We start from the raw sequence: 18,096 nt of genomic DNA on the forward strand, positions 1-18,096 counted from the left end.
CAATTTAGGGAGCCTGAAGCAATTCTCCTAATCATTTGAGCATAGGAGTTTAAGACCAGCCTGAGCAACAGAGCAAGATCCCTTCACTACAAAAAATTTTATATAAAGCAGCCAGGCATGGTGGTGCATGCCTGTAGTCTCAGCTACTCAAGAGAGGCTGAGGTGGGAGGATCACTTGAGCTCAGGAAATCAAGGCTGCAGTGAGCGCTGATCATGCCACTGCTCTCCAGCCTGGGCAACAGGGCAAGACCCTGCCTCAAGGAACAAACAAAAAACTATAAGGTCTAATATATACTGTCTATAAGAAACCCACTTTAAATATAACAATATAGGTAATAAGTTAAAAGCCAAAAGTATAAAAAGATGTACCATGCAAAGGCCCAGGAAAAGAAAGTGGCTATATTAATACCAGACAAAGTAGACTTCAGAGGAAGGAATATTAGCAGGGATAGAGAGGTACATAATGTTACGATAAATGAGTCAATTCATCAAGAAGGCATAACAGTTTTAAATGTGTACACATCCAGCAACAGACCTTCAAAATACATGAAGCAAACTTCGATAACACTAAAAGGAGAGAAGGTCAAATCTACAATTATTGTTGGAGACTCTACAGTCATCTTTTAGTAATAGAACTAGTAGATAGGAAATCAGTAAGGATATAGAACTAAACCAGACCAAAACCCAACTAGATCTAGTTGATGTTTATGGACTCTTCTACCCGACAACATTAGAGTACACATTCTTTTCAAGTACCTATTGAACATTCACCCAGATGGACCATATCCTGGGTCGTAAGACAAACCTTAGCAAATCTAAAAGAATTAAAATTCTATAAAGTATATTTTCAGACCATAATAGTATTAAGCTACAAATAGGTAATACAAATAAAACTGAAGAATACCCAAGTGCTTGGAAGTTGAACAACGTGCTTCTTTTTTCTTCCCCCCCCCCCGAAATAGAGCCTCACGCTGTTGCCCAGGCTGGAGCGCAGTGGCGCGATCTCGGCTCACTGCAACCTCTGCCTCCTGGGTTCAAGCGATTCTCCTGTCTAAGCCTCCCTAGTAGCTGGGATTACAGGCGTGTGCCACCACACCCAGCTAATTTTTGTATTTTTAGTAGAGATAGGGTTTCACCATGTTGACCAGGCTGGTCTCGAACTCCTGACCTCAGGTGATCCACCCACCTCAGCCTCCCACAGTGCTGAGATTACAGGTGTGAGCCACCGTGCCCAGCCCTGAACAACACACTTCTAACTAATCCATAGGTCTAAGAGGAAGTCTCAAGGGAAATAATATTTTCAACTGAATGAAAATGAAAATGCAGCATATCAGAATTTCTGGGATGCAGCCAAAGCAATGCTTAGAGGAAGTTTATAGTATTAAATTCTTACCTTAGAAAATAAGAAAGGTCTCAAATTATTCTTACTATTTTTTGAGATGGTGTCTTGCTCTGTCAAGACTGGAGTGCAGTGGTGCCATCTTGGCTCACTGCAACCTCCCCCTCCCGGGTTCAAGTGATTCTCCTGCCTCAGCCTCCTGAGGAGCTGGGATTACAGGCATGCAGCACTATGCCTGGCAAATTTTTGTGTTTTTAGTAGAGATGGAGTTTCATTATGTTGGCCAGGCTGGTCTGTAACTCCCCACCTCGAATGATCTGCCTGCCTCAGCCTCCCAAAGTGCTGGATTACAGGCATGAGCCACTGCACCTGACCTCAAATTATTCATCTAAGCTCCTCCCCTAAGAAACTTTAAAAAAAAAAAAAAAAAGAGCAAAATAAACCTGAACCAAACAGAAGGCAGCAAATAGTAAAGAGCAGAAATCAATGAAACTGAAAGAAGGAAACAGTAGAGAAAGATCAATGAAACCAAAAATTGGTTTTTCAGAAAGATTAGTAAACATAAATGTCTGGCAATACTGACAAAAAGGAGAGAATACAGATGGAGTTGTCACTATAAACCCCACAGACATTGAAGGATAATTTAAAAAAAATACAAACCAGACCGGGCGTGATGGCTCATGCCTGTAATCCCAGCATTTTGGGAGACTGAGGCAGGTGGATCACCTGAGGTCAGGAGTTTGAGACCAACCTGGCCGACATGGTGAAACTCCATCTCTACTAAAACTATAAAAATTAGCTGGGCATAGTGATGGGTACCTGTAATCCCAGCTATTTGGGAGGCTGAGGCAGGAGAATTGCTTGAACCCAGGAGGTAGAGTTTGCAGTGAGCTGAGATCGTGCCACTACACTCCAGCCTGGGTGACAGAGTGAGACTCCATCTCAAATAATAATAATAATAATAAAGACCAGGCATAGTGACTCACAGTGGTAATCACAACACTTTGAAAGGCCGAAGTGGGAGGATTGCTTGAGGCCAAGAGTTTGCGACCAGCCTGGGCAACATAGCAAGACCCCATCTACAAAACTGCAACAACAAAAAAATTAGCCTGGCATGATGGCACATGCCTGTAGTCTCAGTTACTCTGGAGGCTGAGGTGAGAGGATTGCTTGAGCTCAGGTCAAGGCTGCAGTGAGCCTTGTTCACACCACTGTACTCTAGCCTGGGTGACAGAGTGAGACCCTGTCTCAAAAAAAAAAAAAAAAAAGAAAAAGAAAAATGCAGCATAACCAAGTAGGATTTCCAGATAGGCAAGACTGATTTAATATTTGAAAATCGGGCCAGGCACGGTGGCTCATGCCTGTAATTCTGACACTTTGAGAGGCCGAGGTGGGTGGATCACCTGAGGTCGGGAGTTTGAGACTAGCCTGGCCAACATGGTGAAACCCCATCTCTACTAAAAATACAAAATTAACTGGGCGTGGTGGTGCATGCATGTAGCTACTCAGGAGGCTGAGGCAGGAGAATCGCTTAGAACCTAGGAAGCAGAGGTTGCAGTGAGCTGAGATTGCACCATTGCACTCCAGCCTGGGCAACAGAGTGAGACTGTGTCTCAAAAAAAAAAAAAAAAAAAAATCACTTTATGTAATTATCTATCATGTTAAGAGTAAAAAAGAAAAACTATAATCATATCAGTTGATGGAGAAGAAGCATTCAACAAACTTCAACATCCATTCGTGTTTTTTTTTTTTTTTTTTGAGGCGGAGTTTCGCTCTGTCTCCCAGGCTGGAGTGCAGTGGCCGGATCTCAGCTCACTGCAAGCTCCGCCTCCCGAGTTTACGCCATTCTCCTGCCTCAGCCTCCCAAGTAGCTGGGACTACAGGCGCCCGCCACCTCGCCCGGCTAGTTTTTTTTTTTGTATTTTTTAGTAGAGACGGGGTTTCACCATGTTAGCCAGGATGGTCTCGATCTCCTGACCTCGTGATCCGCCCGTCTCGGCCTCCCAAAGTGCTGGGATTACAGGCTTGAGCCACCGCGCCCGGCCCCATTCGTGTTTTAAAAAACTCTTAGCAAACTAGGAATAGATGAGACTTCCTTGATCTGATAAACAGTATCTGTTTAATGATGAAAGACTGTGTTTGTTCTCAGATTGGGAGAAAGACTAGGGTGTCCACTCTTACCATTTCTCTTCTACATCACACTGGAAATCCTAACCGGTGCCAAGAGGAAAGAAAAATAAATAAAAGGCATACAGATTGAAAAGGAAGAAATCAGACTGTCCCCATTCAAATGAGATTATTTCTATGTAGAAAATCACAAGGAACCTACAAAAAGGTTTCCAGAACCTTGAGTTAAGCAAGATTGCAGGAATACAAGGTCAACAGTCAAAAATCCATCTTTTTTTTCTTTTTTCTTTTTTTGAGACAGTCTTGCTGTGCCAAAAGCAAGCAGGCTCTTTGGCGCCCTGCCAAAAATCCATCATATTTCTTTAGACTAGCAGTGAACAATTGGAAACTGAATCTAGAAAAACAATACCAGTAATAAAAACTCCAAATTGGCCGGGCACGGTGGCTCACACCTATAATCCCAGCACTTTGGGAGGCCGAAGCGGGTGGGTCACCTGAGGTCAGGAGTTCAATACCAGCCTGGTTAACATGGGGAAGCCCTGTCTCTACTAAAAATACAAAAATTAGCTGGGCATGGTGGCGGGCACCTGTAGTCCCAGCTATTCGGGAGGCTGAGTCAGGAGAATCGCTTGAACCTGTGAGGTGAAGTTGCAGTGTGCCTGAGATCTTGCCACTACACTCCAGCCTGAGTGAAAGAGCGAGACTCTGTCTCAAAAAAATAAAAAAGGTCCAAATTAAATACTTAGATATAAATCTAATAAAATGCACAATACACATAGTATCTATATGCCAAAAACTGCTGATAAAAGAAATCAATGGAGACCTGAGTAAGTGGAGAGATATACTGTGCTTATGGATATAAAGACTCAGTAACATGTCCATTCTCCACAAGTTAATTAATGTATAAATTTACTTCAATTGAGGATTTTTTATAGACATAGACATGCTGATTCTAAAATTCAAATGGAGGCCAGGTATAGTGGCTTACGCCTGTAATCCCAACACTTTGGGAGGCCAAGACAGGAGGACCACATGAGCCCAGGAGTTTAAGATTAGTCTGGGCAGCATGGCGAGACTTCATCTCTACAAATAATAAATTAGCCATGTGTGGTGGTGCATGCCTGTGGTCTCACCTACTCGGGAGGCTGAGGTGGGAAGATCACCTGAACCCAGGAGATTGAGGCTGCAGTAAGCCATGATTGTGCCACTGCACTCCAGCCTGGATGACAGAGTGAGACTCCATCTCCAATAATAATAATAATAATTTAAAAATTCAAATGGAAAAGCGAAGGAACTAGAATAGCCCAGACAATTTTGCAGAAGAATAATGTGGGAGGAAGTACACCACTCAATTTTTTGGAATTGCTATGAAGCTCTACAGTTCTCAAGACTGTGATACTGACGAAGAGATAGACATATAGGCCTTTGAAACAGTATAGAGAATCCGGAAATAGACCCACACAAATATGTTCAACTGATTTTTGTCAAAAGTGCAAAGGTAATCAGTTCAGTGGTGGAGGAAGGATAGTTTATTTGTTTTGTTTTGTTTCTTTTATTTTGAGACAGAGTCTTGCTCTGTCACCCAGGCTGGAGTGCAGTGGTGGGATCTTAGCTCACTGCAACCTCGGCCTCCTGGGTTCAAGTGATTCTTCTGCCTCAGCCTCCCAAGTAGCTGGGACTACAGGCTCACGCTACGACACCCAGGTAATTTTTTGTAATTTTAGTAGAGACAGTTTCACCGTGTTAGTCAGGATGGTCTTGATTGCCTGACCTCGTGATCCGCTTGTGTCGGCCTCCCAAAGTGCTGTGATTACAGGCATGAGCCACTGCACCCGCCCCAGGATAGTCTTTTTTAATGCATTGGGACAACTGGACATCCATGTGCAGGAAAGTGAACTTCAACCTAAACCTCACACCTTACCCCAAAACTGGAAAGGATCATAGATCTAAATGTAAAACCTAACACTGAAAAACTTCTAGAAGAAAACGTAAGAGGTCCGGGCACGGTGGCTCATGCCTGTAATCCCAGCACTCTGGGAGGTCAAGGCGGGTGGATCACCTGAGGTCAGGTATTCAAGACTAGCCTGGCCAACATAGTGAAACTCCGTCTCTACTAAAAATACAAACATTAGCTGGGCGTGGTGGTGCACGCCTGTAGTCCCAGCTACTCAGGAGGCCAAGGCAGGAGAATCACTTGAATCCAGGAAGTGGAGGTTATAGTGAGCCGAGATCATACCACTGCACTCCAGCCTGGGCAACAGAGTGAGACCACGTCTCAAAAAAAAAAAAAGAAAAAAAAAGAAAACATAAGAGAAAATCTTTGTGATCTTGGATTAAAGCTTTTAGCTATCAACTGAGTATGGTGGCTCACGTCTATAATCCTAATACTTTGGGAGGCCGAGGTAGGAGGATCGCTTGAGCCCAGGAAGTCGAGGCTGCAGTGAGCTATGACTTTGCCACTGTACTCCAGCCTGGGCGACAAGAGCAAGACGTTGCCTCTGCAAGGGGGAAAAAAATTCTTAAATATAACACCAAAAACTCAATCCATAAAAGAAAATATTGATAAATTATACTTCATCAAAATTGAAAATTTCTGGCCAGGTGCAGTGGCTCACGCCTGTAATCTCAACACTTTGGGAGGCCAAGGCAGGTGGATCACCAGAGGTCAGGACTTGAAGACCAGCCTGACCAACATGGTGAAACCGCGTCTCTACTAAATACAAAAAGTTAGCCAGGTGTGGTGGCGCATGCCTATAATCCCAGCTACTTGGGAGGCTGAGGCAGGAGAATCGCTTGAACCTGGGAGGCAGAGGTTGCGATGAGCCGATATTGCACCACTGCACTCTAGCCTGGGCAACAAGAGCGAAACTCCATCTCAAAAAAAAAGGAAAAAAGGAAAATGTTTGTTCTGAGAAAACTACAGTTAAGAAAGTGAAAAGACTGGCAATAGACTGCAAGAAAATACAGGTATTTAGAAATCACATATCCAGCAAATGACTCATGTTCAGAATATTTAAAGAATATTTTTTTTTTTTTTTTTTTTTTTTTTGAGACGGAGTCATGCTCTGTCGCCCAGGCTGGAGTGCAGTGGCCGGATCTCAGCTCACTGCAAGCTCCGCCTCCCGGGTTCACGCCATTCTCCTGCCTCAGCCTCCCAAGTAGCTGGGACTACAGGCGCCCGCCACTTCGCCCGGCTAGTTTTTTGTATTTTTTAGTAGAGACGGGGTTTCACCGTGTTAGCCAGGATGGTCTCGATCTCCTGACCTCGTGATCCGCCCGTCTCGGCCTCCCAAAGTGCTGGGATTACAGGCTTGAGCCACCGCGCCCGGCCTATTTAAAGAATATTTAAATTGAGCCCAGGAGTAATATTTACTTGAGCCCAGGAGTTTGAGACTAGCCTAGGTAACGTGGCAAAACCCTGTTTCTACTAAAAATATAAAAAAATTAGCCAGGTGTAGTGGTGCACAACTGTAGTCCTAGCTATTCAGGTGGCTGAGACATGAGAATCGCTCGAACCCAGGAGGTGGAGGTTGCCAGTGAGCCGAGATCCACGCCACTGCACTCCAGCCATGGGGAGCAGAATGAGACCCTGACTCAAAATAAATAAATAGGCCGGGCACGGTGGCTCACGCTTGTAATCCCAGCACTTTGGGAGGCTGAGGCAGGCAGATTACCTGAGGTCAGGAGTTCGAGACCAGCCTGACCAACATGGAGAAACCCAGTCTCTACTAAAATAAACACAAAATTAGCCAGGTGTGGTGGCGCATGCCTGTAATCCCAGCTACTCAGGAAGCTGAGGCAGAAGAATCGCTTGAACCCGGGAGGCAGAGGTTGCAGTGAGCTGAGGTCACGCCATTGCACTCCAGCCTGGGCAACGAGTGAAACTCCGTCTCAAATTAATTAATTAATTAATTAAAATTAAAACAACAGTAAGAAAATAACCCAATAAAAACTGGACAAAGACAAGATATGGGATGGCAAAAAAAAAAATCACATGAAGATCCGGCCACTGCATTCCAGCCTGGGCGACACAGCGAGACTCTGTCTCAAAAAAAAAAAAAAAAAAAAAAAAAAAAATCACATGAAGACAAGCGCTGCATGGTTAGTCATTAGCACGATGAGGTGCCACAGCATACCTATTAGAATGATTAAACTTTTGAAAACAAAACAAAAATTGAAAGTACAGATGCTGGGAAAGACAGAAAGCAACTATAACTCTCACACATTGCTGTTTGGAAAACAAAGTGATAGTGCTACTCAAGGGAAAAAGTCTGGCAGTTTCTTACCAAGTTAAACATACATTTACCATACAACCCAGCATTTCTACTCCTGGGTCTTTACCCAGAAAAAAGATAGACTTATGTTAAAGGAAAACCTACATAGGAATGCTGATAGTGGCGTTATTCATTGGTACATGGATCAGGGTCCTCCAAAAGCTAGACTAGGACTGACTCAGTAAGCTTCCTTGCAGATGGAGTCCCTGTCTGGATCTGCAAAGGCCACCTGCCCCAGCCCTGACTGTTTTATACTAATAGATTCATTTGAGCAAGGCCCAGAGCTCATCCACTGTCCCACACGGTGGGCTGATGGTAGCCTGCTGTGAGCTGATTCAGCTCCCTCAGCACACTTTCCATGGCCAAAGATCATCAGTTACACTGAGGGCAAACTAATCGTAAGGATTGAGGTGAGCATAGGTTTCTGCTAAATGATGCCTGGACCTTTGTACCAGAAAAAAAACAAAGCTATAAGCCTTGCTATGGCTGAGTCTTCAGGAATTTTTAGCCAGTCTAGCAACATGACTCGTAATTATGCACAAATACTGATTGCAAAACTTAGTTTGAGGAAATAATGGTGGTGTTCCTTTACAGATCTTATCAACATTTCTATGAACAAAACTTTGACTTGGTTTCTGTTTCAGATCACAAAAATGGACAGCACTTTATAATACCTCAAATGGCAGACAGGTAAGGCCATTGAAATACCAGTTAGTTTTGTCTATCACTAATATTTCCTTGGTTGTGTTATGTTTAAGTATATTATATTTTGTGTTTAACAAAGCCCATACATTTTTCTCTTTTATGGCTATACCATTTGGAAATAAGACGGCTGTAAGTAAACCACCATATAAAACTTAAGTTTCAAAGAGCACAAGTAGCAATTTTACTAATAGGAAAATTGGAATCAGTGATATTGTCACTGTTTTAGCCAGTTGTGACAGTATTATTTATTTATTTATTTATAGAATACGTCTGTGTTATAGAGATTACATTATCTATGACAGGGGTTGGCAAACTTTTCTTCTCAAGGGCCAAATAATAAATATTTTAGGTTTTGTGGGCAATATGGCCCCTTTCACAATAGCTTAACTCTAATGTTGTAGATGAAAGCATCTGTGGACACTGTATAAATGAATGGGTATGTCTATTCTAGTGAAATTTTATTTCTGGACACTGAAATTTGAATTTCAAATAGTTTTCACGTTATGAAAGATTGTTTTTTCTTTTTGCCCCTCAATCATTTTAAAACGTAAAAACTATTCCTAGGTCAATTGAACAAAAAGGCCATAATTTTGCTGACACCTGATCTATAATTGCAGATGAGTTCATTGCTACAGGAATGAACCTTAAACCCTTGTTTTGCAAATTACCTTTGCACAGAACCTGTCAAGAGTTTATGAAATGACTAAATGCTATTCCCGATACAATCTTGCCATCCCGATCCTTTACATCTTCCCTTTTTGTTTTTTTGCTTTGGTAGAGACAGGGTCTTGCTATGTTACCCAGGCTGGTCTCAAACTCTGGGACTCAAGCAGTCCACCTGCCCTGGCCTCCCAAAGTGCTCGTACAGGTACGAGCCACTACATCTAGCCTCGTATTTTCTTTTCTTTTCTTTTCTTTTTTTTTTTTTTTTTGAGATGGAGTCTTGCTCTGTCGCCCAGACTGGAGTGCAGTGGTGCAGTCTAGGCTTACTGCAACCTCTGCCTCCCAGGTTCAAGCAGTTCTCCTGCCTCCGCCTCCTGAGTAGCTGGGACTACGAGTGCGTGCCACCACACCCAGCTAATTTTTGTATTTTTAGTAGAGATGGGGTTTCACCATGTTGGCCAGACTGGTCTCAAACCCCTGACCTCGCCGAGCACGGTGGCTCACACCTGTAATCCCAGCACTTTGGGAGGCCGAAGCGGGTGGATCACAAGGTTAGGAGTTCGAGACCAGCCTGGCCAAGATGGTGAAACCCTGTCTCTACTAAAAATACAAAAACTAGCCAGGCACAGTGGTGTGTGCCTATAATCCCAGTTACTCTGGAGGCTGAGGCAGGAGAATTGCTTGAACCCGGGTGGCAGAGGTTGCAGTGAGCCGAGATTGCACCATTGCACTCCAGCCTGGGTGACAGAGTGAGACTCCATCTCAAAAAAAAAAAAAAACCCTGACCTTGTGATCCTCCCACCTTTGCCTCCCAAAGTGCTGGGATTACAGGCGTGAGCCATCGAGCTTGGCATATTTTCTTATATCATGCTTTTTTTTTAATGCTTCAAAAATTGTGACTACTCACATAAGGGCCTGGAAGGTAACCTGGCAATAGCTTTTGTCGTTTAGTTGGTGGACAATTTTTTTTTTCTCTTTAACACTTATATGATTGTGGTATTTCAGAAGGAGTTACTTTCACCGACTTGTTCTGTTTAGAGCTCCTCAACGGCTATCGGTCTGTAGAATGCTTGGTTCTAACATGGTCCATGAACTATAATTAATATTTTTATCTCTTGGGTGTCTTAAACTTTACAGAGTTCACAAATCTGGCTTTATTTATTTGCTTATTAGCTTTGTATGTTTTCTTAGCAGCCTGGATTTGTCTGAATTGGCAAAAGCTGCTAAGAAGAAACTTCAGTCTGTGAGTATACCTCTGTACTGGTTTTCTCTAGTATGAGAATCGGTGCACTCTGCTTATACCTACTCTCAATGCAGGTTACCTATTGCGTCTGATGACTTTATTTCATACTTTTATTTGTTAAATTAGAACCAGACAATTGAGTATACAGCAGTGATGACCACAAGGACTATTAAGTTCAGTATATTCAATTCATTGGTTCTGCTTCAGATAATCTCGTTTTTCTCTGTCATGTAAAAAATGCAGTGGCACCTTTGGCATTAGGCAGTTGTTCTCCTCAGGAGAGTTCCCTAGTTTCTCTCAGCGTCATGAGTAAGTAGGGCACGCATTCCTGGGGTGACTTAGCCACATAGGGTTCTAGAACATGGTAAATGCTGATGCTGAAATGGTAGTGAGTCCCATAGATTCACTCACTGCCATTTGGATCCAGCCATACTGTAACCCTCTTTACCATCCCATGCCATTCATCAGCGCTTTTTAAATTTCCACTGTTAAAAGCTGGTGGTCTTGGCCCACGTGTGTGCTCAGAGTTTGCCGGGTCTGCACCACAGCCTCCCTTTAGCCTGTATCTTTCTTCCAGACTGCCCACCTCAGCCTTAGGAAAGGCCTAAGGGCCCAAGGCCTCAAGAGAAATCTGTTTCTCTGGGATTGACTTCTCTTTGTCTAGTCCCTTCACATGAAGCCTCACCAGGGTACTTCTCGCTACTTTAACCACCAAAGTATACTCCTCAGCTGTTCCCATTGCTCTTTGGATCAGAACCAAGATTCTTAACTTCTTTCTGTAACCCGTAAGGGCATCATTCAACTCTCACCTTTCAGAGATTGCCCCACTTCCCATCTGGTTCCGTGTGTGTGTGTGTGTGTGTGTGTGTGTGTGTGTGTGTATGTGTCTGTCTGTGTGTCTTTGTGGATTAACATGCTCTGAGGCCATGAGCTGCGCACTCAAGTCCTCTTCCAGGAATCCTCCTCTACCTGCAGTGTTTGCCTTTCCCAGCTTCCATCCCTCTGATCATTCAAGGACCTGAAATCTGACCAGTGTAGGTAGTGGCTTTCCCAAAGCCTAACTCTGACATTGCAGCTTCCCTAATTTATGACTTTCTCCTCATTTCCACTTTCACAGAAGACCCTTTACTAAAACTTCATATAATACTCAGTATTAAATATTACATAAATGAATTTATCCTTACTAGTATTTAACTGTATTATGAAATAAATGTGTTTTATGCAATTTGTTTGGTGTCTCTGTGTTCTGTATCTACAGTTTTGTGTGTTTGTGTGTTTTATTGCCTTAAGGAAGTTATAGACTAAGATGATAAGGATGATAAGCTTTGGAGTCAGACAGCACTAAATATTGTGTGATTTCCTTTTAATTACTCACAATCTGTAAGTACATTTTATTATAAATAATTCAAACCTAGATAAAAACCCACATTTTGTTAGACTATCCTACACTTGCTTCACTGGAAGCTGCATGAAAGCTGAGATTATGCCTGTAATAGCTCTAGCATGTGACAGGCATGAAGTAAAGACCTGGAACAGAGTCTAGTATAGCTCTCAAGAGCTGGGGTTTGGGTCAGACTAGTCAGTACATATCTTAGCCCTGCCAAGCTTCCTAGCCTCCCTGTGCCTTGGCGTACTGTCATAGAAAAGGGAGATAAGGATCCTGCAGGGGCTGCCGACCAGAACTGCTCAGAGTGGGCTGCCACTGTTACTTGTTGACCCTCACCCTGTGGTCTCCTTCTCACAGGTGACCATGTTATCAGTGCCAGGTCAGTGTTTATCCTCCGGTATCTTCCTCCTGTCCTCCCTCTCTTCCTCCCTTCATCCTTTCTTTCCTTTCTCTTTTCCTTCCTTCCCTCCTGATGAAAAGCTGAGAGAAATATAACAAAGGCTAATGTATTCCTCGAAGGAGTAAATGTTAGCATTTTCAAAGATATAAACTTGGATCTCGGGTCCGTCACTTACTAGCTTTGTGACTTTAGGCAAGCTACTATCTTCTCTGCCTCAGTTTCCTTGTCTGAAAAGTGGGACAATAGTAGTTCCTGCTTTCATAGAGGTGTTATAAGTTGGCCATTGTAATTGTTGCTAGTGATAACATTAGCTTGTAGTCCCATGGAGGAAGAAACTGGACATTTATGAAGCAAGGTCAAGCTCCCAATCCTTCATCTTACCTAGCAACAGGCTCTTGGGGTTTGTTTTTAATTATAGTGTGACCACATTTGGGAAGATTTGAAAAATAGAGAAGGGGGACCATCCTCATTGCCACACTCTTAATGGAGTCAGGCTCAGTATTTTGGTACATTTCTTTCAGTTCTTATATGCATATCTTTTTTAAAAACTGGAACTTAATCATAATTATAGATGTTTCTAACCTGCTTTTTTCACTTAATAATATATTGTACCCATTTTAACATGTTCCTATGAGGTCTCTGTAACCAGCACTTGTTTTTTGTCTTTTTTTCGAGACAAGGTCTCACTCTGTCACCCAGGCTGGAGTGCAGTGGTGCCATCATGGCTCACTGTAGCCTTGAACTCCCAGGCTCAAGTGATCTTCCTGCGTCTGCCTCCCAAAGTGTTGGGATTATAGGCATGAGCCACCATACCCAGCCTGTAGCCAGCATTTTAAATTGCTGCATTCAATACCTTCTGGCCAGCCAATGTCTCTTTTCTGGCCCCTCTTAAAGTGTGAGGTACCATGTGTGAATGTAAGGAACCCAATAGGGAATATAACAGATTCAGCATCTGTCCTCCCAAAGCAGATGTCAGACAGTTTAAGAGTCACAACTACCACGTGTCAAGGTGTTTTCATGAGGCATAAAGTGCAGAGATGCAGAGCCACCCTAGCAGGGGCTTAACCTCATCTGGGCCAGGAAGAACTCAATTATCCTCCATGTGCCCAGGGAGGCACTGCAGGCCGTGAGGCAGTTGTGTGCTGAAGAGTCAGGCTGTGCTTTGTTAGGAATCTTCCTTCTGGAGACTGAAACAGTAGGACTGCTACTGAGAAAAAGAGCAAAGAAACTCAGCCGAGGTCTGGGTCATGTTTTTGTGCAAGGGCACATTTTATCCTCTCAAAACAGCATGTCTTTTGCTTTTCTTTTTTCTTTTTTGAGATAGGGTCTTCCTCTGTCACCCAGCCTGGAATGCAGTAGTGCGATCTTGGCTCACTGCACCCTCGACCTCCTGGGCTGAAGTGATCTCCTGCCTCAGCCTCCTGAGTATCTGGCACTATAAGCGTGCACCGCTACACCCAGCTAATTTTTGTATTTTTTGTAGAAGTGGAGTTTTACCATGTTACTCAGACTGGTCTCGAACTCCTGGGCTTAAGCAATCCACCTGCCTCAGTCTCGCAAAGTGCTGAGATTACAGGTGTGCACCACTGAGCCTGGCTATTTTTGCAAGGGTATAGGATTGCTTACACTTTGGGGAACTGACAAACACTCTTTAAGTGCAGAAAAGGAGGCTTACAGGGTGATATCACAAGAAGAGTAGAGAACTGGAAACTGCTTCTGAGATGATGTACTTTAGATGCCTCTTAGCTCCTTAATAGCATCAGCCCTGTCTGTGTCATAAAGTAGTGAAATTGCTGTGGTTCGCAGACATTTCTAGAGGCCCTGTATGATTGTGAAAATGTTACGTCTGTTTAACAGTGGGTATGTACCAAGCATTGGCATTGGATAAGACATAGGCAATAAAAGGGTGACTAAGTTGCAGTTCCCTCTCGTCCTCCTGGTGTTAATCGTTGTCCCTTGTGTTCCTGATATTTTTTACTTTCAGCTAAGTAATCATTTGTTTGAAGAACTTGCCATGGATGTGTACGACGAAGTTGACAGGCGAGAGACGGATGCAGGTGACTTGACGTGGCTTTATCTAATAAGCTTCTGTTATCAGTGGGCAGTGAAAAGCTGCCAGGCTCAGTGTTTTACTAGCCCAATTTCTGCTGTCCTGATGGTGCGAGTGTCGACATTTGCCTTTGTGTGTGTTGGCTTCAGAGTGTGTTTCCCCTCGTAATGCGTGAGCTGTGCCTCCCAGGAGCAGTGACACACAGGTGTGATAAGGTTTGTCTCTGGCTCTTTCCTCTGGCTAGTCTGGCTTGCCACGCAAAACCACAGCGCCCTGGTAACTGAGACAACGGTCGTCCCCTTTCTTCCGGTCAATCCTGAGTACTCATCAACACGAAACCAGGCAAGTGACTCTGGAAAGGAATAGTAGTTGGGGAATGACTGATGTCATGGTATTTCATTTTCCCAGGACAAGTATTCTAAATTTTTCGATTGATTAAAATGTAATATCCTTTATACATACACACACACACAACCCCCAAAATGATAAGAAAAACAATAGACTATAAATAAATGACTGGGAAAGAATATGAAACAATTCACAGAAGAAATATAAATGTTTTACACATGTGAAGAAGTGTTTAACCTTGTCAGTAATCTAAGAAAGCAACCTAAAAGCATTAGTGCAAGTTTTATCAGTCAAATTAATAAAATACATAATAAAGGATACTCCAGACTGGTAAGGATGTGGTAAGCTGAGCTTTCTCTTGCAACAGATAGAACTTTAAATTGCTGTAGATGTTAGAAAAGCAGTTTGTTTACCAGTTTCGGAAGCCTCAGAATTAAGTACATCCTTTTACATGGGAATTACTCATTTGAGAATATGCTCTAATAAAATAAAAATAGATTTATGCACAGTGATTTTCATCAAAGCACTGCTGTATGTAATAGAGCATTGAAAACAGCCAACACATCTATCAAGACGAGAAATGTTGAATGAATTAGGAAGGTGTTTTAGTCTTTACGATTAGCAGCTATATATAAGGATAGGGTACATCTATGACTTTGTTTAACTTAAAAATTTTTTTTTTTTTTTTTTTGAGACGGAGTCTTGCTCTGTCGTCCAGGCTAGAGTGCAGTGGCACCATCTCAGCTCACTGCAACCTCCACCTCCCGGACTCAAGCGATTCTCCTGCCTCAGCCTCCCCGAGTAGTTAGGATTACAGGCACCCACCACCATGCCTGGCTAATTTTTGTACAAAGTCCTGACCTCAAGTGATCCTCCCGCCTCAGCCTCCCAAAGTTCTGGGATTACAGGTGTGAGCCTGGCCTTAACTTAAAATTTAAAAATTCCCCTCAAAATTAATTACTGAGTCTACTTCCAAACTGAAACAATAATAGAAGAAAAGCATTCAGTAGAACCATTTTATTTTTGCTTACTAAATAGATCTGCATTGTGAGAACAATGCATATGTGAGAAATGCCATAACATTTATTATGAAGTTCTGTTATACAAATGGTTTTAAACTGTTCACATGGAAAACAAGCATTAACTTGGTTTGATTATGGCTGGGATTAACTGTACTTTGATCATCCAGAAGAAAGTCTTTGCAGAAGTCTGTCAATTGTCTAATTTTATGTGACTGTTAATGTACATATTTTTACACTGGGAAATATTTCCAATTGTTTTCCCACCTTTAGGGCAGACAGAAGTTAGCTCGGTTCAACGCCCATGAGTTTGCCACACTGGTCATTGACATTCTCAGTGATGCCAAGAGGAGACAGCAGGGCAGTTCTCTCTCGGGTTCAAAAGGTAACTGCTCAAACCTCCAAACATTTGTATTTTTGGCCCTCTAAATTTGACTCAAGTGTTAAAGTTATAAGCTAATTAAAGCAGTCATCAGCATGACAGCTTAAAGTTCTATAGGTTTTTGGGTTTTTGTTTGTTTTTTTACTTTAAGTTCTGGGATACATGTGCAGAATGTGCAGGCTTGTTACGTAGGTATACGTGTGCCATGGTGGTTTGCTGCACCTATTGACCTGTCCTCTAGGTTCCCTCCCCTCAGCCCCTACTCGTATAAGTTTTATTGGTAGTATATTGTGATAGTTTACCTGTCTGAGCCCTGGTGAATTAACAATATTTCAGAGTTATTAACTGCTACACATATTTATCTTATATATGATTTCTGTTTTGTTTTGGGACACTTACCTTCCCTGTAAAATTGCATCCTGAAATTAACCCAAAACTCTGACTTAGATCTTATTAAAGGACATGTGAAAATAAACTCTTCTTGGCCAGGCATGGTGACTCACGCCTGTAATCCCAGCAGTTTGGGAGGCCAAGGCGGGTGGATCACCTGACGTCAGGAGTTCGAGACCAGCCAACATGGTAAAACCCCATCTCTACTAAAAATACAAAAATTAGCCAGGCATGGTGGCAGGCGCCTGTAATCGCAGCTACTCGGGAGGCTGAGGTAGGAGAATCACTTGAACCTGAGAGGCGGAGGTTGCAGTGAGCCGAGATCGCACCATTGCACTCCAGTCTGAGTGACAGAGCACGACTCTGTCTCAAAAAAAAAAAAGCTCTTCTTGATTGAAACTGCATAATATCTGCTGTTGCTTACCTACGAAACTGAGTCCGACATAATTAAAATTTGTTGCCAAAAACTTTAAATGTCTTCAGTGAGAATTACTGTGATATGCAATTATAAGGAGAGCTGTGAGCATCTGTTTCACAGGTGCCCTGTTGAGTCTAATTCAGTAGGCCAGGTCCTGTCTGCATGCTTCGGAATGTCCTTCCTCTCCAGCCCTATTACTGTATCCATATTGTTTTTTTCTAATTATAGAAATTAGACATTTTTCATTGTAAGTCATTTAAGCAAAAGAAATATGTACCATAAAAATTAAGTTTTCAGTCAGTATCACATTCCCCAAAGACAGTAATCATTAACTGACAACAACTCATTCATTCTTCTTGCCTGTTCAGGAATTTGGTTTTATCTGTTCAACCAGGAATAAGGAAGTTCTGAAAAGGTTTATTAAATTTTGGTGAAGGCACAGTGACGAATCTTTGGATAAGTTTAAAGTCTTAAAATGGCCTGGGTGTGGTGCCTCACGCCTGTAATCCCAGCACTTTGGGAGGCTGAGGCAGGCAGCTCATTTGAGGTCAGGAGTTCGAGATCAACCTGGGCAACATGGTGAAACCCATCTCTACTGAAAATAAAAAAAATTTAGCTGGGCGTGGTGGCATGCGCCTGTAATCCCAGCTACTGAGGAGGCTGAGGCAGAATTGCATGAACCTGGGAGACAGAGGTTGCAGTGAGCCGAGATGACACCACTGTCCTCTAACCTGAGCAACAGAGTAAGACTCTGTCTCAAAAAAAAAAAAAAAAAAAAAAAAAAATTGGGTACCGGGCGCGGTGACTTACGCCTGTAATCCCAGCACTTTGAGAGACTGAGGTGGGCAGATCACAAGGTCAGGAGATCGAGACCATCCTGGCTAACACGGTAAAACCCCGTCTCTACTAAAACTACAAAAAATAACCCAGGCGTGGTGGTAGGCACCTGTAGTCCCAGCTACTCAGGAGGCTGAGGCAGAAGAATGGCATGAACCCAGGAGGCAGAGCTTGCAGTGAGCTGAGATTGCGCCACTGCACTCCAGCCTGAGTAATAGAGCGAGACTCTGTCTCAAAAAAAAAAAAAAAAAAAAAAAATTTTTTAATTTAAAAAATAAAGTCTTAAAAAAATACCAGCTCTTTGATTTGATAATTCCATTCTTAGGTGTTAACTGAAGGGAAATTATCAGAGATGTTATATGTATGTTATGTAGAAAAACACAAACATTAGAAGCTACTGAGTAATAAAGAGGAACAATTAGTCACATTTTAAAATAGTACATACTTACCTTCTTAAAAAAAGAATATGTGGCCGGGCGCGGTGGCTCAAGCCTGTAATCCCAGCACTTTGGGA

At 42.7% G+C, this 18,096-nt stretch overlaps 1 protein-coding gene across 14 annotated transcripts in view; it reads left to right on the forward strand.

Moving 5' to 3' along the window:
• Positions 1-18,096, forward strand: part of LOC105493434 (GIT ArfGAP 2) — a 69,152-nt gene that overhangs the window by 21,532 nt on the left and 29,524 nt on the right. For 12 of the 14 annotated variants that reach the window (XM_071071146.1, XM_071071145.1, XM_071071144.1 and 9 more), the window contains 5 exons: positions 8,385-8,430; positions 10,300-10,351; positions 14,123-14,195; positions 14,433-14,530; positions 15,829-15,940. In XM_071071146.1, coding sequence (XP_070927247.1) covers positions 8,385-8,430; positions 10,300-10,351; positions 14,123-14,195; positions 14,433-14,530; positions 15,829-15,940 — 381 coding nt within the window. The remainder of the gene's footprint in view (positions 1-8,384; positions 8,431-10,299; positions 10,352-14,122; positions 14,196-14,432; positions 14,531-15,828; positions 15,941-18,096) is intronic. The other 2 variants (XM_024796480.2, XM_011761071.2) reach the window with 1 other exon arrangement.

The sequence above is a fragment of the Macaca nemestrina genome, chromosome 10 (assembly GCF_043159975.1).
Source record: "Macaca nemestrina isolate mMacNem1 chromosome 10, mMacNem.hap1, whole genome shotgun sequence".
NCBI classification, from domain to species: domain Eukaryota; kingdom Metazoa; phylum Chordata; class Mammalia; order Primates; family Cercopithecidae; genus Macaca; species Macaca nemestrina.